Raw genomic sequence first — 20,849 nt, forward strand, 5'->3', positions numbered from 1 at the left:
GAGCTTCTTTTTTGGCCTGAGGGCGGTACTGCCCAGTTCCTAAGGTGCACTAGGTACACATGCACACATGCTTCTAGCATCTTTGTAGCCGGCATTAACTTTTTCAGTTTTGTGCCTGATGGAGCAGTGGAAACACAAGCCTCTCCCCCAGGCTTATGTCCCTCATCTGGCGGTGTTCACATGCAACCTGAGACTTCTCCTGCATGGAGGTCATCTCAGCACTTCCCTCTTCAAGCCCATTCTGATCCTAGGACACAGCAGGGAACAGGGCAGTGGGGATTTGGCTGGCCTGCCCCTTACCTGAACACCCTATTTCTGCATCCCTACCTCTGTCTCTGACTGCTCAAACCCTTCCCCTTCCCCCCTTGCCGCCCATAAGTCACTGGACCTCTCTCATGGGTCAGCCTCCTGCCCCCTGCCTCCATCACACACTTGCCAAGGCCCTGCCAGTTGCCCTCCCACCATGATGTAAGATCTGTCTAATTTGCATATTCCTGCCTGTTGAGTAACTGGGAGGGACAGTCCATCCTCGGATTCCTCCATCCCCAATGAAGGTCCCATGAATGCCACTCTGGAAGGTTTGGTGGGCTGGATTAGATCGTTAGGCAGGGCAGGGGTTCCCTGCTTCTGGTTTAGGGCATTCTTTCAGTTCCTGTAGGTTGGATACTTGCACTTCTTGGGAATTGCCCTGCATGAATGGAGTGCAATCTAGGGCATGCTTCATGCGCCCCAGCAGGTGAGGAAGATCTGTAGGGGCAGGCAAGCTGTCTTTAGGGAAGTTTGTTTGCCGTTACTGATCCTCTTACTGAGGAGCTGATAAGATTCCCTGGAACACAGTTTGAAAAACGGTTGGCTTATATAAACGTTAAATGTGCATCCCCTGCAGATCTGCATTGCTTCGTGCCACAAAGGAACTTCAGAGCTCGGCAGAAAAATGTGAACCGCCTCATGCAGCAAAGCGACTATAACCAAAAATATAAAGAAGACACACTTTCCTTAAGTCCTCAGCTGACTTGCTGGCACCGAAGGTAGCTCACTGGGAGACAATCTGCCTTGCATGCAGAAGGTCCCAGGTTCAGGAAGAAAACAATATCTGAAATCCTGGAGGGCTACTGCCATTCTGCATAAACATAATGATGCTAAATGGTCTGACTTGATATAAGGCAGCTCCCCACATTGCTATATTGGGCCTAGAGATGGGAAGGCCTGGGGAAAAAACCGGAAAAAAATGAGGGGGGCACAGGGTCCCCGCCCGTTTTTTTGAAGCCGTTGGAAAAAAACCTGGTCTCTCCCCCCCAAAAAAAAATTTACCAGTTTTTTCCAGGCCTTCCTAAAATTTGGGTCTATAGCAGAGAGCCCCCATGAATTCAGAGCTGGATGGAGTGGCAGATATCGCTAGAGTAGCTCCTAGCCAAAGCAAGGGAGGTGGCACTCTTCAAGTGGGTGGCCAGAGACAGATGTATAGCCAGGTGTCCAGTTAAACTCAGTAGTGAAAAGAGGTGTGTCCATGAGGCTAATAGCTGAAACCACAGATAGGAAGGCAGATAGGATCAGGTACTCCCAAGGAATAGCAGATTGCACTCTAGAAAGCCTGGAGACCTGTATGCAAGGTTGAGGCAAAGGTGCTGTTTATGCGCTTAAGAGTTGTCAGCCCTCTCTTTCGCTAAGTCATAGAATCATAGAATTGCGGTTGGAAGGAACCCCAAGGTTCCTCATCTAGTCCAACCCCCTGCAATGCACGTATCTCTCTTTTTTTAAAAAAAAATAATGCACGTATCTCAACTAGATCATACATGACAAATGGCCATCCAACCCAGGGTTGGCCCCTGTCAACGGCGCAGGCCCAGTGGGGGTGTGTGTGTCCAAAAATCATCCCTCTCCACTGTGGTTCAGAGTGGCTAGAAGTCTGACCATGCATTCCTTTTGTGCTGCTCTTCCATAGCTGTGGGAAGCTGGGTGAGGCATGCAGGCTCCTCTTGAGTGCCTTGGCGGAGGAATCTGGTCACTGGCATGGGTCGTTGCAACAACCCTGCAGGGCCCCCTCTCCAGTTGACTGGCAGTGCTATTAGAAGCAGGGAGAGTTGCAGGAGGAGGGAAAACGAAGGGAGGGAGGGAGGAGACCGAAGAGAAAGCAGTGAAAGGAGGGAGAGAGGGAGAGGGAGAGGGAGAGGGAGAGAGAGAGAGAGAGAGAGAGAGGCAGGAACAGTCAGATAGACCGATAGAGATGGAGGAGAGCAGACCCAACCTTGATAGCCACAGAGGAAATCACTGGGTAAGTGGGAAAGGTGTGTGTGTGGGGGAGACTTTTTAAAAAAAGGTTCTGGTACATTGTCTCTTCCAACTTCAAAGGTGCCGATACATCTCCTTTCCGAGCAGGCCGTCTTAAGCGGGTTGGGCGCCGTGGTGCATGGATCGCTCCGGCGCCCCCGGCCTGTTTCTTCCCGCGGCTGGTGGGCGGGCGCAGCTTTGCCGTGCAGCGCCCTCCTGCCGACCTGGCGCCCCCGCGCCACCCAGCCTACCCCTAGAGCCGGCTCTGTTTCCGAGGGTACAAGGGAGCCTAGGTACACCTCTGATCCAACCTCTGCTTAAAAACCTCCAAAGATAGAGATTCTACCATCTCTTGTGGGTATCTCCTTAAAATAGATTTTCCTGGGATGGAGGAACAAATTGTCCGGCCGCCCTGTATCCTACTTGGAATCTCTTTTGAGTTGTGGTAGAGGCCTGGTTCTCTTAAGCCTAATGTACCATCCAGGTCCCCCTCTCACCCCCTTCCATTCCTGCAGTTCTGCCTGACTGCCTAGCTAAACTGCTTCAATCTGCAGCATTATCTATCACTAGATTTCTCCCTCCTCCATCTCCAGTGCTAAACAATGTACCTGCAAAAAGCAGATCTGACTGCTAGATCATGTCTATGAGGGAGATGAGTAGCTGGCACCACAGCCATTTGAAAAACAGTGACAGTCCACAGCAGGAAGGAAGTCCATTCATCTGTAGAACCTAGCTCTTTGCTGTTACCTATCCTTTGTCCTACTTAGCAGTGCAGAGAGCTTGGCTATGAGTAGCAACCAGTGTTGCTAACAGGAAGGCACCTGGTACACCCAAAAGGAAGTTTAGAAAGTTGCTTCTGCCATGCCTGGTCCACTGTTCTCCATGGGTATCTGCTTCCAGCGGAATGGGTAATCTACCTTCCACGGGACACAGTGATGGCCACCAACCTGAATGGTTTTAAAAGAGAAATAGCCCGATTAACTGAGGAGGCCCAGTGGCTACTAACCCTGATGGTTCTGCTCTAATTCCACTGTTGAAGGCAGAAGTGATTCTGATTGCCAGTTGCTGGAAACTGCAAGAAAGGAGAGTGCTATTGTGCTAAGGTCCTGCTTGGGGACTTCCCATGGTCATCTGTTTGGCAATTGTGAGAACAGGATGTTGGATTAAGTGGGCCATCAGCTGTATGGAATCATGACCCATCTAGCTCAGTCCTTCCAAAATTGGGATCCTCTACATGTTGTTGGACTACAAGTCCGGTTATCTCTGATCATTAGTCTCACTGGCTGAGGCTGATGGGAGTTCTAGTCCCAAACATCTGACAGGTACTACATTGGGGGAGGCTGATGAGGCCCAGTACTATCTACTCCCAAGTGGCAGTGACTTTCCCAAGCTCTCAGGCAGAGAAAGACTCTTTCCCAGCCCTGCTGGCTGATGCCTTTTCCCAAACTAGATAAGAATGACTATTATTGGAACCTTTTAAGCCAGCATGCACCTGTTCCATATGTTAATACTTTCCAGATGCAAATTTGCTTGCCCTACATATAACATCAGGTGTAGGGCAGTGTTTTGGGGGTGGGGATATATCTTAGGATATGTGCCATGCCCAGAGTTTGGAGGTTGCCTACCACTCCCACCATTATGGTGTATAAAGCAAAAAAACAACCAACATTTTTGTATTCTTTATCATATTCATTGTCCATCAGTATTACCAAACTCTTTGCTGTCCTTTCCTCCTCTGTTCTGTCTTGCAGAGATGCTGGCAGGTTATTAAGGGACAGAGCCGGAAGCAAAAGTAATTGAAACTACTGGAGCCTGAAATAAAATAAAGGAACCCCCCCATCTTTTCCCCCATCTTTCTTCTAATTTTAGCTTAAGGAGCTTCACTGGGTCACATCGATCAGTTCCCTGGGTCATGAGAAGTTTATCGCTGTCCAGAGCTTGGCTGATAACTCGGGGGAAATAATCTGGTGTCTAATTAAACTGGCATTTAAAATGCGCCAAGTCTAGTAAGTGGCATATTGAATACCACTCTCCTCCCTCCCCAAGCTGAGTAGTTCTTTAAAAAAAAAGAAAAAGGGAAGCTGCTTTGACATAACCATTCAGGCTAAAGAGAGAAGCAGCAAGACTTTGGTGGGCCAAAAATACCCAACTGTAGTGTGCTGTTCTCTGACTTTCCTTTTGACAGCTTTTATAGCCTGTAGAGAGATAGGGAGAGAGAGATTTTGCACACATGAATTGTTGAGTTTCTTTTTGCCTTGGGTGTGGGAGAGGTGGGTTTGCCACCTGTCCCTAGAAAAACAGAATCATCCCTTTTTTTTTGAAGGAAAGTGTCCCCTGTCTGGTTTGGACTTCAAGCGGGATGCCATCCCCCCCTTTTTAAGGTCCTCATCACCACCCTCAAAACTCTGTGGGTGGGTCTGACAGCTCTTGCCCTTCTCAAGGTGTCTCCAAGTTGACTGAAAACCCCCCAAACCCTATACTCTACAGCAGGCATGTCAAACCTGCGGCCCTCCAGATGTTTTGGCCTATAACTCCCATGATCCCTAGCTAGCAGGACCAATGGTTGGGGAAGATGGGAATTGTAGTCCAAAACATCTGGAGGGCCACAGGTTTGACATGCCTGCTCTACAGCACCACTTCTCTTCCTCCCACCCTTGCAATGACTTCAACCTTCCAAGCATAATGGATGCCTCCCTCACTCCTTTATAGGTGGGCCATCAGGAGCCCCAAGGGAGGCGAAGAGGGAGAGGGAGAGATTTATGGGGCTAGCCAGCAGCAGTGCTCAGAAGAATGACTTATGGTTTCAGTATTCTCTACAGGAACACACAGGGTATGGGAAACAAGGAAGAAGAACTTGAACTCTTAAAACAGGCTGGCAAATATGACCCCAATAGGCCTAATTACTGAAACCTGGTGGGATGAGACTAGTGGAATGTTGAAATTGAGGGGTACAACCTGCTGATAAGAAATAGATCAAACAGGAAGGGAAAAATATAAGCAACAAGGGAGTCATCTTTATTGGGTCTGGTCCTCACCAATGGGGAGAAACTGATTGACGACGTGAAAGTATAGGGAAACTTGAGGGGAAGTTTTCAGTTGGCAGTGGTGCAGCAATAAAACAGCTAGCACATTCACAAAGCTAAGCAGGATCCAGTATGGTTTCAAATTGAATGGGACATGCATGTTGAGGTTCCTGCATTACAAGGAGTTGGACTAGATGTCCTTAGGGTCCTTTCCAACTCTACAATTCTGTCATTCAATGATTCTATGTCCTCATTGATTTCATTATACACCAAGGGAAAGTTGAATGTAGTCAGACATATACACTGGGCTTTAAGAAGGCTGATTTCAAAAAGCTTAAGTAACTACTGGGTAAAGTCTGATGGTCAGAAATACTCAAAGATAAGGGAATCCAAGATACATGGGAGTTTCTTAAAGGTGAAATACTGAAGGCATAAAGGCAGCCAATTCCAAAAAGAAATAAAAGTGGAAGGCACCTAAGGAACCAGGTGTGGCTAAATAAAGAGCTGACGAATGAGCTGAGATGTAAGAAGGGAATGTATAAAAGTGGAAGATAGGACAAATCACAAAGGAAGAATATACAGAAGTAGCCAACAGCTGCAGGGAGGTCAGGCAGGCCCAAACTCAGAATGAACTCAGTCTTGCAAGACAGATTAAAAATGATGTCCCCATCCCCATATTCAAAACGGGGAGGAAAGAAGTCCCAGGTAGCTACCAGCTAGTCAGCCTGACATTGATACCAGCAGTGCTTTTTTCTGGGAGTACTGTACTCAAGAGTATGCAGTACCGAAACCTTTTGCTTCTTCAAATGTTAAAAGTGTAACACTTACTGTAACAACTTCACAGTGAGTACCAGCACTTTTTTTTCTTTTTTTCTTTTTAAAGCATTGGATACCAGGAAAGGTCCTGGAACAGATCTTTATAAACAACTTGGATGAAGGTATTGAGGGGATGCTCCTCAGATTTTCAGATGACATCAAACTGGGACGGGTAGCTAATGCTGCAGAAGACCTTAACTAGACCCAGATCAGAATTCAATATTACCATAACTGGTCCCAAACTAACACAATGAAATTCAATAGGGACACATGTAAGGTTCTGCTCTTAAGCAGGAAGAACCCACTGCACAAATATAAGATGGGGAGGGGCACATGTGAAAAGGATCTAGGGGCCTTAGTAGACTGCAGGCTTAACATGAATCAACAATGTGATGCATATGCAAAAAAGCTGATGTTATTCTAGATTACATCATTCTGCCTTGGTCAGACCACACCTGGAATACAGTTGTACCTTGGTTCTCAAACAGAATGCATTCTGGGAGTCCGTTCGACTCCCGGAACTGTTCGAAAACCAAGGTGTGGCTTCCAATTGGCTGCAGGAGTGTCCTGCAGCCAAGTGGAAGCCGTGGAAGCCTTGCTGGATATTTGGCTTCCGAAAACCGGACCACTGACTTCCGGGTTTTAATCGTTTGGGAGTTGATTTGTTTGGGAGCCAAGGCATTTGAGATCTGGACAGCACAGTTTAAGAAGGAAATCAACAAGCTGGAAAATATGCAGAGGAGGGCAACCAAGATGATAAAGGGTCAAAAAACCAAGCCTTATGAGCAATGGTTGAAGGAACTGGGTATGTTTAACCTGATAAAAAGGAGACTGAGAGGAGATAGGACAGCCCTCTTGAGATATCTAAAGGGCTGTCACATGAAGGAAGGAGCAAACTTGTTTTCTCCTGCTCCGGAGGCTAGGACCCAAACCAAGGGATTCAAGTTAGAAGGAGATTCCGACTAAACATCAGGAAATGCTTTATGACAGTAAGAGCTGTGGAGAAGAACAGTGGAAAACTCTCCCTCAGGAGGTTGTGGACTCCTTTATTGGACGTTTTAAATCAGAGATTGGATGGTCATCTGCCATGAATACTGCATCTGAGATTCCTGCATTTCAGGGGGTTGAACTAGGTAACCATTGAGATATAGTCCCACTCTATGATTCTATGAGAGAGGTCTCCCTGCAAATCTAGTTCTTTCATTGTGCACTTCCCAGAGGCTTCATGAAATTAGGATGGGGGCTGCATTTGGCTGGAGTACTTGGACACTTTTAATTTTAAATGTTCTATACCTCACCCATGTATTGGATTACTGCAGTGTGATCTGTGTGGGGCTTCCCTTGCACTTGATCTGCAAACTGCAGTTAACAGAAAATGCTGCAGCATAATTGCAGCATGTAACACCTCTGCTTAGAGACCTGCACTAGTTGTTGATTTGCTACAGAGACAGATTTGAGATCACCTTACCCTATATATGTCGATTCGATCACCACAATCTGAGGAACTGGCATTATTACAGGTACAACATAATGCCTGTTTTGCATCTGTAATAAATGGATCTTTTAGTATGGCACTAAAAGATTTAGAACTACTTGCCTATTTGCATCAGCCAGGCACCTTCACTATTACTGTTTTCAGCACCTTCTGAAAACATTTTTGTCTAGGGAACCTATCTGGATATAAAGAATATTGATGTACATTAACCTGTTTTTAGTTTATCTTTGATTTTAATAACTCCTTGAATGTTGAAATAGCTGGTTTTAATCATTTTTTTAAATTTATTTTTTATTCTCCTTGTTAACTGCTTTGCACTTTTTTTGTCAAGCAGTATGTAAATTTCATGTAATAAATAATTTGATGAAAATGTATTGGCACAATGAGCAGTATATTTTCCAAGAGCTCAGTTGGTATATATTCACACCCATCACATAACCTGCCCAGCCTTCATCCCCCAGATTCCTCATCTGCAGTTTCATGATTTGCTTTTCTCCTGGATACTTTTTGATGCTTTTGTTTGTGTGAGAGAAATGTGGTGTTTTATGCCCACTACCCTTTAAATGGCTAGCACCTCCTTTGCCAGTGCTTGTTCTGAACTAAATTTGGTGGCTTGATGTGTTTTTCCTTGTAATTCTGCTCAGTAATCTTGGTGGGCTGTGTAAAGGGAAACTTTGCCCTTGCAGTCAGATCATACTACATTTTTTGAATGGCACAGCCAAGCAAATTGCTGGCAAGGAGGCTAGAGGTAGGCAGGAAGTGGAAAGAATATTATGGCTTTGCTCTCTCTCTCTCTCTCTCTCTCTCTCTCTCTCTCTCTCTCTCTCTCTCTCTCCCCCATTTCCTTGCATCACCAGGGTTTCTTTTGATACTATCACAGCCTGTGCCTGCCAAACTCTTTGGGCTGAACATTAATGGTTCCACGCCATTTGCCATGTGCTTTCAGCATGGACTGTTCCTCAATAGTAAACTACATGGATCTGTTAGCCACACCCAGCTTTTCAAATGGGTCAAAGCCTTTGTAAACCCGCCTGTCTCTTGAGGTAATATTGAGTGTCCTGCTCAGTCTTCCTATAACACATGAAGCTGTTTACCTGTCCCTCCTAAGGAGGAGACCTTTCAATAGTGGCCCCCTGAGATTGTGGAACAACTTTACCTCACTGTGTGATTTTTGTGCACCTCCCTTGAGATGGGTTTTGAGGATGAGAGAGATGCAGCTCTTGGTGGTAGTCTTAGACTATTAGAAGGAACATCAAAGAAAAGAACTGGAAAGGCAGGATACACATTTGAGAAAGAAATCATATGAAACTTAAGAGAAGAGGAGACTTTAGGGTTGGTTGGTAGGTAAGAACCAAGGTCACAGGTAGAGAATGAGGCGGGTTACAACAATTAAACACAATATTTAACCACAATTTAAAACATTTTAAAACAACTTACTGTCAAATAAAGAAGGCAGGTCCTAAAAATATGCCCAAGCAGGCACACACACAATTTTGTAGCTAGCCCTTGATGATTTTGGGCTGTTGGGGGGAGAGGCAACCAGATGCTAGAAACGTGGGTTTGGGGACAGTTGGGTTCAAGTCCCTTTTTAGCTTTAAGAATTCAGAGTATTATGTCTAGTAGAGTGAGTTAAGATAGGCACCTGAATCCCCTTTTTGAATAAACTCTAGTCTAAAAAATGCATTGCAAGTTCCATAGCACCACGTTTGATAAACAGTGGTGACCGCTGCAGCCCTTAGCTTGCCTTGGTGCGACACACCTTTCCCACTGCTCTCAGTGTGGTGTTGTCTGTTGCCAGGAGCAGTGGCCAGGCTGGAAGGAGCCGCTGGTGGAGAGTGGAAAGCCTGAACAGGATTCTGGTCCCAGAGCAAGGTGTGCATACCACCCACCACCATGGAGCAGGTGAAGGCACTGCAGGTGACTTAGGATGTGTGCAATGACAAACCCTAAAGTGGCTAGGATTGGGGGACAGGGTTTATCTAGCCCCTTTCCATATTTTATTCAGGTTGCTGCCCATGAGCTGAATTATTGTTCTCTTCAAGCAGCATCTGGCAGTTGGTCTGGACTCTGTTGTGAGGACATTCTAGTGCTAGATTTCCTGCATGAAGCCCAAAGCTGGGTGGGCCTAAAAGGCCTTCTCTGACTCTGATTATTTGTTCTGTTCATTTCCCAAATTGTTAGTGGAGATTTTGAGCACTTCATCAGCCTCAGAAGCATTACCCCTCTGAGGTAAAGGGAAACCAAGTGTGGCTGCAAAAGTGCTTATTTAGCTGTGATTAGGCAGGCAGGTAGCTGGGAAGGCAGCTGCTAATCTGTGAATAACCCGAGATCCCCGGAAGGAACGTGTTGCAGGTGGTAGAGAAATGAGGCATTGTATTAGGGTCTGTGGGGGAAACCAGGAAGGGAATATCTTTGCCAAACTAATAGGGAGGTTTGTGAAAAGGATGCTGATCCCCCTTCCAATTGCTTTGTGCCTATGAGATGGCCAGTATTTGTAAATATGGCCTTTCCTTGTCCCTTATTACCCTATTGCACCGTGTTATTCCCTGGTCCTTAGCATGTCACCGGATGACAGCAGAATCTGCAGTTGTTAAGTTGGTGTCTTCAACATAATGGCTTGGGAAAAGGTTGTTGGTTTTGGCCCAGTTTTCCAATTTGCTAAGCAAACACCAGCAGTTTTTGCTTCTGTGTTTGCTAAAGTTATCCAGCATCCCTAGTGCTAGCCCCCTCCTCTAGCCACCACTCTCTACAGCAGGCTTCACCCTACCTGGTGGCCTCCACAAACCTTACTCAGCATAGTCATACTGGATGAGGTTGATGGGAGCTGAGATCCGAAACACCCAGAAGGCACCAGGTTGGAGGACATTTCCCTACAAATGCTCTCTTGAGTTGGCATGCGGAACGCATTTGGCTCTCTGATCTCTTTCTCCTGCCACAAGCCTTCTATACAGTAGTGTCCTTGTTTTTGCTCAAGTTTGGAGGACTAATCTTCCTGAAACTTGCTAGATTTGAAGATGTCTGTCTCCACTTTCTTGCCCTTCCTTATCAGGAAAATGAAAACTTTTCATACTAAGTGGGTCGCAAGAGTACTTCGACACAGAACCCATAGGCTGCACACTGCCTTGTTGTGCGGGGGTGGTGGAGCAAAGCCAAAATTTGACGCCCCCCCCGCCCTCGCACTGCCTTTCCAAAGTTGGTTTGGTGAGGCTCCAGGCTTTGGGGATGAGGCACAAGGCTCTGGCTAACTACAGTTTGTGAAAGACATAGGAAAAATCTAGGGACCTGTCAGAGCACTTACACCTCCTTCCCAAACCCCAGCACCTTGCTTACCTAATGTAAGGGCTGGGGGGTAGCGGATGATTCCGAGGGCCACCCAAAAAGCACATTGGACTACCCTGATCCAGAGCAAGCTTGCCTGAAGTGTTGTTAGACAGAATGATAGTACAGTCATACCTCGGTTTAAGTACGCCTCGGTTTGAGTATTTTCAGTTTAAGTACTCCGTTTACCTGGCTGGAACGAATTAATCCACTTTCCATTACTTTCAATGGGAAAGTTCGCTTCAGGTTAAGTACACTTCAGGTTAAGTATGGACTTCCGGAACCAATTACACTCATATCTCGGGTTAAGTATGCTTCAGGTTGAGTACTCTGCAGACCCGTCTGGAACAGATTAATCCACTTTCCATTACTTTCAATGTGAAAGTTCGCTTCAGGTTAAGTACACTTCAGGTTAAGTACTGTACAGACTTCCAGAACCAATTGTGTTTGTAAACCGAGGTACCACTGTAATGAAAGTGTGTGTGTGTTGTACTGAACCGATTGCAGAATTCAATTTTATACAAAATTTGTGCTAAGCATGTTTTTAAGAGTCACACATATATGCAACCCTGGGCATGTCACTTGTTAAAACGCATTGAGAAACAACCTCTTTGCAGAATAGTTCCTCTGTTCCTTTTGGGGTTTCATCCTCTTCCGTTCCCCCTCCGCTGCCTTTTCTTTCCAGTTGCCCCATTTTCCTTCTGCGTCTGGATATTTTTAGCCTGCTTTGTATATCTGTTTCTCTGTCCTTCTCTCTCTCTCTCTCCCCCTTCCCTCTCTCCCCCCCCTTCCCAGTTTGCTTTTCTGTCAGAGGCAGGGAAACTGGCATTTTCTCAGTTTTCTCATTCCCACCCCCCTCTCTGTTGGGTCTGCCTTGCCATTTCTCCATCTGTTTCTGCTTCCATTGGCTTGTTCACACCATCTTGTTTACTTGCTTATTTAAGTAAATTCAATCTTGGTGTTTTCCACCTAGTCTTCTACTCTCTCTCTCTTTTGTACACATCATGTAAAGGTTCTGAGGATAGAACTACAGCAACATGTTCTGCTCTTTTTAATGTGAATACTGTACAGTGGTATTAACATTTTCCAGAGATAATTTCAAGGAAGGAAGGCATGAACTTCTCTCCTCTCCTCTCCTCTCCCCCCCTTCCCACCTCTACCCCAACCCCGCCTAATGGGATGATTTTCAGTCTCAAAAGTGAGGAGTGTGTTTCTGGTGAGGACTGAGCAGGTGAGCATCAGAAGAGCCCCGCTGGATCAATCTAGTGGCCCATCTAGGGCAGCATCCTGTTCTCACAGTGGGAAGCCAGATGCCCCAATAGGAAGCCTGAAAGCAGGACTTGACTGCAGTAACACTCTTCCCTCCTTCCATTTCCAAGCACTGATATACAGAAACATACTGCCCTCCAGCAGCATTCTAGTCTTCATTGTTATGAACGTGGAAAGCTGCCTCATACAGAGTTGGGCTGCTGGTTCATCTAGCTCAGTGTTGTCTACTCTGGCTGGTAGCAGCTCTCGGGTTTCAGGCAGGAGATCTCTCCCAACCCAGCAAAGATGTGCCATTGGGGATTGAACCTGGCACCTTCTGGATGCAAAGCAGATGTTCTACCACTGTGATGTGACCTGATGACTTTTAGGCAATTTGCACTGCTGCTTTGAATAATACAGCAGCTGCTGGGTTAAACATAGATGATGTGATGTTGTATTCTAATGTTATCTCAAGTGAGAAGATGAGTAGCAGGTGTACAGTATTTCATATGTTTGAGAACTGTGTTCTCATATGTTTGAGAAATACTGTTCCCATTACACAAGAGAAATTAAACCCGCCTCCCGATTAACACTTCTGCACTTACCTAGAAAAATGTCCAACTCCACACACTTTGGAGGGGGAGGGAGGCAAAACATGGTGTATAAATAAACCATAACACATTTTCTGCCCCTATTCTTGTTTATTTGCTATGCAAATGCCTGCCTCACTCCTGCCACCACAAGAGTGCCCCCTGCCCCCCCCCAAATAACATGGAGTTATTTCCCATCAGCACTTGGTAGGCTGCATGGCCTGAAGAAGCCCATCACCACACATTACGGTAGAATATATCCAGTGTGACAGGGTAGGGTTTTTTTGTGGGGGTGGTTGAGCAGCGCCATGTTTGTGAGTAAAGTGGGCATGGAACTCCAGATAGTAGTGTGAATTTGGATATTTTTCAAGAGGAAAAATAATAAGGGCGGGAGATGAGTTGGAAAATATAAATGATTTGGTTTGGGATTTTTAAATGAAAAAATCAGTCTTCTGTTCATAACCCTGGTGTGTGTGTGTGTGTGTGTGTGTGTGTGTGTGTGTGTGTGTGTTAAGCACAGCTTTTGGCACGAAATCAGCAATCATTTTTACGCTGAAACCAGAGCTTTTCAACACCTCATTAGCAAACCTCATTATTTCAGACAGTAATTATTTGGGGGCTCCTGGAGCATAATTAAACAAAAACCTGTAAGAGATGACTGGCCAGCACCCTTTCACGTCTGAAGCAAATCTTTGCAGCAGTTGCATTGATGACCCTTTAAGTCGCCTGCTTTCCATGTTACCTGTTGGTGACTTGTCCTTCTGGTTATTGGCACATGTTGGAAGGTATGGCTGGATCCAGACAGGGGATACTCAGTGTGGTAAGGCTGGCAGAGGAGGTCTGCTGATGAGGAAAAACCTGTCAATCAAAGGCAGGGGTGGGGAACCTGTATGTAACCTTCCAGGCACAGTTAGACTGCAACTCTCATCATTCTGGACCATTGGCTTTGTGCCTTGGGCTGCTGGGAGTTTGAGTCCAACAACATCTGCAGGGCTGCAAGTTTAACAGCCCTAATTGAAGGTGTCTTGTGGTCTTGACTTTACTTTTCTTAATTTCCCCTTTTAGTATTCATTAGCACTGTGTAACATACTGCAGGATGGGGCTGTTGTGAAGAACAGTGATGCTAGCAATTGATTGTACAACTGAGAGGTAGAAGGTGATGTGTGCATGTTCTTGGGTGCCTTTTAATCTTTTTTTGCCTCCGCTATCAAGTGTTTGGGAAGCCACTTGCAGTATGGCAAGCTGGTGTTTAGAAGCTGCATCAAGCAAATTATATTTTTCCTCTCTCCTCCCCATTCTCCCCCTTGCTCATGTAACTTACCAGTTGCTGGATGGTGAAATGGAAATGCCCTCCATTCAAGTGTTTGGAGAAGAAGGGGAGGAGTAATAAATGGAGTGATGGAAAATTAACTGGATATGGCACTGATGGAGCTGAGAGGGTGAAAAGGCTTTGGGAAAACTTCAGTTCTGGCCTCTCTTCAGTTCTAGCAAAGTACTCTGCATTCGATTTGGAGTGAAATCAGAGAATGATACTATTAAATTCACAGTACTCTCTCTGGAAAAAGACTGGGGAAAACGAAAATGGAAGGTCCTAGAGGAGCAGATTGGGATTCTATCATAAATACAACAGAAAACAACAGGAAATAGAATTTGAACATAAGGAAATGGGCTTGAATTAAAGTACTGTACATAGAATGGGGAAATATGGAATACTATTCCAATATGTAATCACATATTGGAGGGATCACATAGTGGAGGGATTTTAACATGGACATATAACCAGCAGACAAAAAATCAGAAGCCCTTTTAATCTATCTCTATTATTTGTCTTTTGACTTTTTTCTCCCTCTTTCTTTCCTTTTTTTCTTCTGTTTCCTTTTTCCTTTTGGAGTCCTATGTTTGGGGCCTTTGTTAAGTTTTGGGGGTTGTGTACTCATGGGGGTGGTAGATTGTTGATGGAGGGCCCTGGGTGGGAGACAGGGTAATGTTGGTCTCCCAGTGAGAGAAGCTGGGAAGAGAAAGGAAGGATCCCAGGTGAGATCTGGGAGGGACTGCTACCCTCTGTAGGTGGTGGGGGCTGAGAATTGCCTCTAGGAGAGGACTCCATATTCTACCTCTTCTTTTTGTAGTTTTCATAGCCATTATCTTATTGTACCGTGATTTTTTTTATATGTGGGTAGGTGGGTATACACCTACACATCTACACTTATAAGTTGCTGGAAACTGCAGGAGGGGAGAGTACTGCTGTGCTCAGGTCTTGCTTGTAGATTTCTTACAGGCATCAGGTTGGCCACTGCAAGAACAGGATGCTGGACTAGATGGGTCATCGACCTGATCTAGCAGGGCTATTCTTAAATTCTTGCTGTGGGGTAAACCTACAGCTCTACCAGCGGACAAAGCTAGAGAGATTTAACAGCACTGGCACAGGGATCTGTTTACATGTGTGTGTGTTTTCCCCTTTTCATTCTTATGACACTGTATCTGCCAGACTCCCAGATGCAGCATTTTCATTCTGACCTTCCTGCCACCCATGGCTAATCTAGATTTTTGCCTGTGTCCCCTTTCTAGGACTGAGTTTGCCCTGAAAGAAGCCATGTCGACAGGCGGCATGGAGGATGACATCCCTCAGGGAGAGAGGAAAACTGTCACGGACTTCTGTTATCTGCTGGATAAATCTAAACAGCTCTTCAACGGCTTAAGGTCAGTCAGTTTCAGGTGTTTTGTATAGGTAGGGCTTGAGCTGGGGGAGAAATCAACAACTCAAAAATTCTGGAATCTGGCAATCTAGATTCTTTACTGGGAAAAGTTTAAATCTACGAACTACAGTGGAACCTCGGTTTACGAACACAATTGGTTCCAGAAGTCTGTTCATAAACCGAAGTGTTCGTAAACCGAAGTGAACTTTCCCATTGAAAGTAATGGGAAGTTGATTAATCCGTTCTAGACGAGGAAAAACACCCCCTAGAACGGATTAACCGCTTTGCTCCGATGCCTTCGCGGAGGCTGGGGAGCGTTTCCGCGACTGGGCTGCAGCCGCGAAAGCAGTCCCCGGCCTCCGCAAAGATATCGGAGCAAAGCCCCAGCCTCCGGAAGGCATCGGAGCTGGGACTTCGCTCCGATGCCTTTGCGGAGGCGGTCCCCGGCCTCCGCAAAGGCATCTGAGCGAAGTCCCGGCTCCGATGCCTTCCGGAGGCCGGGGAGAGTTTCCGCGACTGGGCTGTGCAGCCGCGAAAGCAGTCCCTGGCTACCGGAAGCCGGGGACCGCTTTCGCGGCTGCACAGCCCAGTCGCGGAAACGCTCCCCGGCCTCTGGAAGGCATCGGAGCGTAGTCCCGGCTCCGATGCCTTCCGGAGGCTGGGGAGTGTCGCGAAAGTGCTCCCCGGCCTCCGCAAAGACATCGGAGCGAAGTCGCTCCGATGCCTTTGCGGACGCCGGGGAGCACTTTCGCGACTGGGCTGTGCAGCTGCGAAAGCGGTCCCTGGCTTCCGGTTGCCGGGGACCGCTTTCACGGCTGCACAGCCCAGTCGCGGAAACGCTCCCCGGCCTCCGGAAGGCATCAGAGCCGGGACTTCGCTCCAATGCCTTTGCGGAGGCCGGGGAGAGTCGCGAAAGTGCTCCCCGGCCTCCGCAAAGGCATCGTAGCGAAGCCGCTCCGATGCCTTCCGGAGGCTGGGGAGCGTTTCCGCGACTGGGCTGTGCAGCCGCGAAAGCAGTCCCCGGCTTCCGGTAGCCGGGGACTGCTTTCGCGGCTGCACAGCCCAGTCGCGGAAACGCTCCCTGGCCTCCGGAAGGCATCGGAGCCGGGACTTCGCTCCGATGCCTTTGCGGAGGCTTGGGAGCCGCGAAAGCGGTCCCCGGCCTCTGCAAAGGCATCGGAGCGAAGTCCCGGCTCGGAGGCTGGGGCTTTGCTCTGATGCCTTTGCGGAGGCCGGGGACCGCTTTCGCGGCTCCCCAGCCTCCGCAAAGGCATCGGAGCGAAGCCCAGCCTCCCCGAAGGTATCCGACGCTCCGATGCCTTTGGGGAGGTTTGGCCTTCGCTCCGATGCCTTCGGGGAGGCCGGGCCTTCGCTGCGGGCCTCCAGGAGGCATCGGAGCGAAGGCCCGGCCTCCCCGAAGGCATCGGACACTCAGTAGACCTCCGGCACCTCGGTTTACTAACTTCCGGGTTAGGATAGTTCGTAAACCGAAAGTTCGTAAACCGAGGTGTTCGTAAACCGAGGTACCACTGTATATTAATTATGCAGATTTTGCATTCCTTGTGTTTTGCACAATTCCAGTGTTGCTAATAATACAGATCTCTGCAGTATGCTGATTGCTGAATCTCCACTCCAACTCCAAAAACCTTCCTGGATCCACTCCTCTGGCTTCTGAAGCTTTATCTAGAAGTTCTCAAGTGCTTGGCAGCTACCACAAGGATATAATACAATATGTGATTCAAAATAAGAGATCACCCAAACACCCTCAGTTTCCTGAAGTGTGTACAACTTACAGGATTCTTGGTGTGGAGCATTGGGTTGCCTGTATGCAGAATATAATGTTTTTCCTTGGGAAAAGAGTACCTAGCTGACATAAATGAGCAGAAGGATTTGGGGAGATGAAACAGGAGACTGGGCAGTGACTGTGTCCATTGCAGGAAAAAGAGCAGGGATTACCACATGAGGCCAGATGGGTTTGTGTGTGAAAAAACCCAACTTTAAAATGTGGAAGAAAACAATTGGTCTCCAGGCTTTTTCTTTTTTCTTTAAAGAGCTAGAAGTTACTTCTTTGGAACATCATTTTAGTCAGAGGCTGTGTGTTTGTGGCTTTAGAAACAGCGACCACCCAAACTCTAGGATTCTACCAGAGCTGCCAAATTGTCCTTTAGATATCATGTCTACAAAAAATTGCAAAATCTTGGTGCCTCTGTGCTCTGCCTCCTTAGAGGGACACTTCTCTTTTATTCACATTTTTATCCTTCCCTTAAGGATCTCAGAGTACTATTCATGATTGTTTCTTCCAACCCCATTTTATCCAACCAACCAACTTTCTTTCCCTCTTAGCCTAACCTGTTTCAGAGACAGATATAGAGAATAGCCCAGTTGGCATGTAGGAAGGCATTGTTTTCCATTCTGCCCTGTAGCCATTGCATGCTGCACTGTTTCTGTTCTACTGCAGTTCGTTTTCTACCAAAAATTTAGTTATTCATCTTGCTGTCTGCTGTGGCAAAATTATGTAACTTGCTTAAATAGTTATGTAAATTATATTATCATTATGTTATTCCACCCCATTCATTTTAATGCAAAGGAAACACAATGCAAATGGTGGTGGAGGCAGGAATGCAATCAGTTACATATCATTTGAAGACTGAAAGCAGCAACAACGGCAAATGCTAATCATATTTTCTGGATTTATATCCATTCCTGACATGGGATGAATAAGTGAACATTAACAATTTCTGCTGCTGTTTCTGTTTTCATCAGAATTCTCTGATCTCTATTACCCAGTGAGCTTTAGCCAATGATCTGAATCCAGGTCTTCCTACTGTGAGTCTCCCAACACATCTGGAGGGCCACAGGTTTCCCACCCCGTGTTGTTTTGAGGAAGGACCACAGCTCAATGGTAGAGCATCTGTCTTGCATGCAGAAGGTCCCAGATTCAGTCCCTGGCATCTCTAGAAACAACAAGGACTAGGGCAGACCCCCCATCCAAAATCCTGGATTGCCTATGGTCCTATGTGTTAAAGACTGATCCTTGGTTATAATTAGATGCAAGTGGGATCTGTAAGGTGCTAAACATACCTCAAACTTTGGTGCATGAGCATGTGGTATGCTCAAAATGGGCACAAACAGCAAGAATTTGTCTCCCATAAACTGCCTCTGCAGCCTTGACCAGTTGCTTGCTCCAGGATGATGATCCTGTACCTTCCTGCTTTAGAGCTAATATTCACAAAGAGCTGTGCAGGTAATGGGCACAAACAGCAAGAATTTGTCTCCCATAAACTGCCTCTGCAGCCTTGACCAGTTGCTTGCTCCAGGATGATGATCCTGTACCTTCCTGCTTTAGAGCTAATATTCACAAAGAGCTGTGCAGGTAAGGAAGGGGCAGTGCTTCAAACCCCACTACCTGTTGCTATAACTTCAATGGCAAGCTGCAAAAACCAAATTAATGAAAAGCAAGATAGTGATCGGCCCTGTTGCTGCTTCATTTGCAGGCATCTAAGAGGTGTACATCCAAGGACCCCCTCATTTAAACTCTTTTATGTCGTACTGAATCTGCTTTTTCCCTTCCTTCTTTTAGCCAAGGTGACTCTGACAAAGGTTTTATTTTTTGTGTGGCTCAAATGCTAAATCCCTCGCTTTGTGCCAGAGGCATCCCTTCTGTGAAGCAGCCTCCTATAGGCAGTGGTTGTTGTTTTCGACACTGTCAAGGTCCACCGAGTAGAAGGTAAAAAAAAGGGCCTGTTCTGGGAGAAAGGAGCCAAGGCCCTCTTGGAAGCTGCATGAGACCTTGGTAGAGTGAAATGGTGGAGGTGGTGAACTGCATCTTTTCAGTTTGCAAGCAAGTGGATAGTTTTGAATACCTCTCCGTTGCAGGGGAGGTAGAGAGAGACTCTCTTTACACCAGTTTCTGTCTGCATCAGAGACACAGTTAAGCTTATACCCTACTTTTCCACATGCAGTTCCCTTCTGTCTGAAGTGGTATGACCCAAAACTACCTTCTCATCCTGCGTAACCTGAGTGAACACATGGCAGCAGAATGAGGTGGTGGAATCTTGAGCTGTTAAGTATTTATGTAAAGACCAGTTATGACTGATGTCCATTGGGACTGATAGAGTGAAAGACTGGGAGCTCAACAGTAGATGGAGCCAGAGCCAATAATAGATGGAGCTAGGGGCCAACCAATTGTAGTTTTGCTCTCAGCCTCCTGCCTGCTGAGTTCCACAAGGGCATTCCTGAGGCCAAGGAGGATAAATATGGCAGGGAGGGTTGCCTGGTTGTGAGCCAGAAGGTGGGGGCTAGCTGAGGGTAGACTAAGGTTAGTGGGGCAGTGCCCCCTATTAGCCCAAATGAATCAGGCTCCACTGGTAAGCATGTATTTAATACCTTTTACCACTTTTCAGAGAAGACTCTCAGTATGGTTTATAATCACACTCACAGAAATGAAACATTGAAAACACATAAAATACGGTAACCAGTCACATCCCGAAATATATAAGGCAAGATACCCCATTTCAAATTGCAATCAAACTAACCCCCAAAGGCCACAGCAAAGAAAAACATCTTTAAGACCCATTTGAAAGAGACTAGAGATGGGCTTTGCCTTGATACCACTTGGAACTGAGTTCCATAACTGGGTCTTAGCTCCTTATGTCAGGCTTCAGAAGCATGTTATTGAATGTTCCACTACATGGTTTTCTTTGTAAATACATGTTATTGAAGTCCCATATCAGGGACAAAGGTTCTTGCCTTGCTTGCTTCAAGCTGTGCTACTTCTCTACTTGAAGAAGTGGGGTTGTTTTGTTTTGTTTTGCATTGTTGTAATGTGATCTCCCTTCCTCCCCTCACAGTGGTACAGTCCATGCTGCGGCCTCATTGCCACTTCATTCAGCTGTGCACACAAAACTGCTTCTTGCAGAAGAGCTCTTGAGTGCAGGCATTTATAGTCTTTGCTGTGTGTGTGTGTCCTCTAATCATGCATGCACACTGTCTGGTACATCAACCTGCTTGCGAGTGAGAGGTGGGAAGGGGAGGGTGCGCTGCTGCAGAATTCCGGCTGCATCTTTTGGCTCAGAAAAACACGAGCCAATACATTTCTCCAGAAATGAAAACTGGAGCAAATGGTACTGTGTTTGACTGGCTGTACAGAGAGCCTGGGCTTGGTGCCTGCAGGCCTGTGGGGATCACTTGGTGTTTGCTGCTCTTGGCTCAGGTTCACTCACTGGTGCCTATGGGTAAGCAGCAGTTACCTGAGTTACCATCTCCCAGGATAATAGTCAGTGTAAGAGCAGGAAGGGGAGGTACAGAGCACCAACCGACCACAACAGCAGTATCTGTTTACAGTGGCGAGTGGGGACGAGTGGGGGGGGGGGGATTGGATGGTGAATGTCAGTCA

At 46.6% G+C, this 20,849-nt stretch overlaps 1 protein-coding gene across 9 annotated transcripts in view; it reads left to right on the forward strand.

Annotated features, from left to right (window-relative positions):
* Nucleotides 1-20,849, forward strand: part of SCAI (suppressor of cancer cell invasion) — an 83,759-nt gene that overhangs the window by 21,262 nt on the left and 41,648 nt on the right. For 5 of the 9 annotated variants that reach the window (XR_009557033.2, XM_035112855.3, XM_035112857.3 and 2 more), the window contains one exon: nt 15,327-15,458. Coding sequence is in view for 8 of the 9 variants with exons in the window: in XM_035112855.3 (XP_034968746.1) it covers nt 15,327-15,458 (132 nt within the window). In the remaining variant the exon portion in view is untranslated. Of the gene's footprint in view, nt 1-2,159; nt 2,273-9,397; nt 9,520-15,326; nt 15,459-20,849 lie in introns of those variants that run through there. The other 4 variants (XM_035112858.3, XM_088664868.1, XM_088664867.1 and 1 more) reach the window with 3 other exon arrangements.

The sequence above is a fragment of the Zootoca vivipara genome, chromosome Z2 (assembly GCF_965207765.1).
Source record: "Zootoca vivipara chromosome Z2, rZooViv2.hap1.1, whole genome shotgun sequence".
NCBI lineage: Eukaryota > Metazoa > Chordata > Lepidosauria > Squamata > Lacertidae > Zootoca > Zootoca vivipara.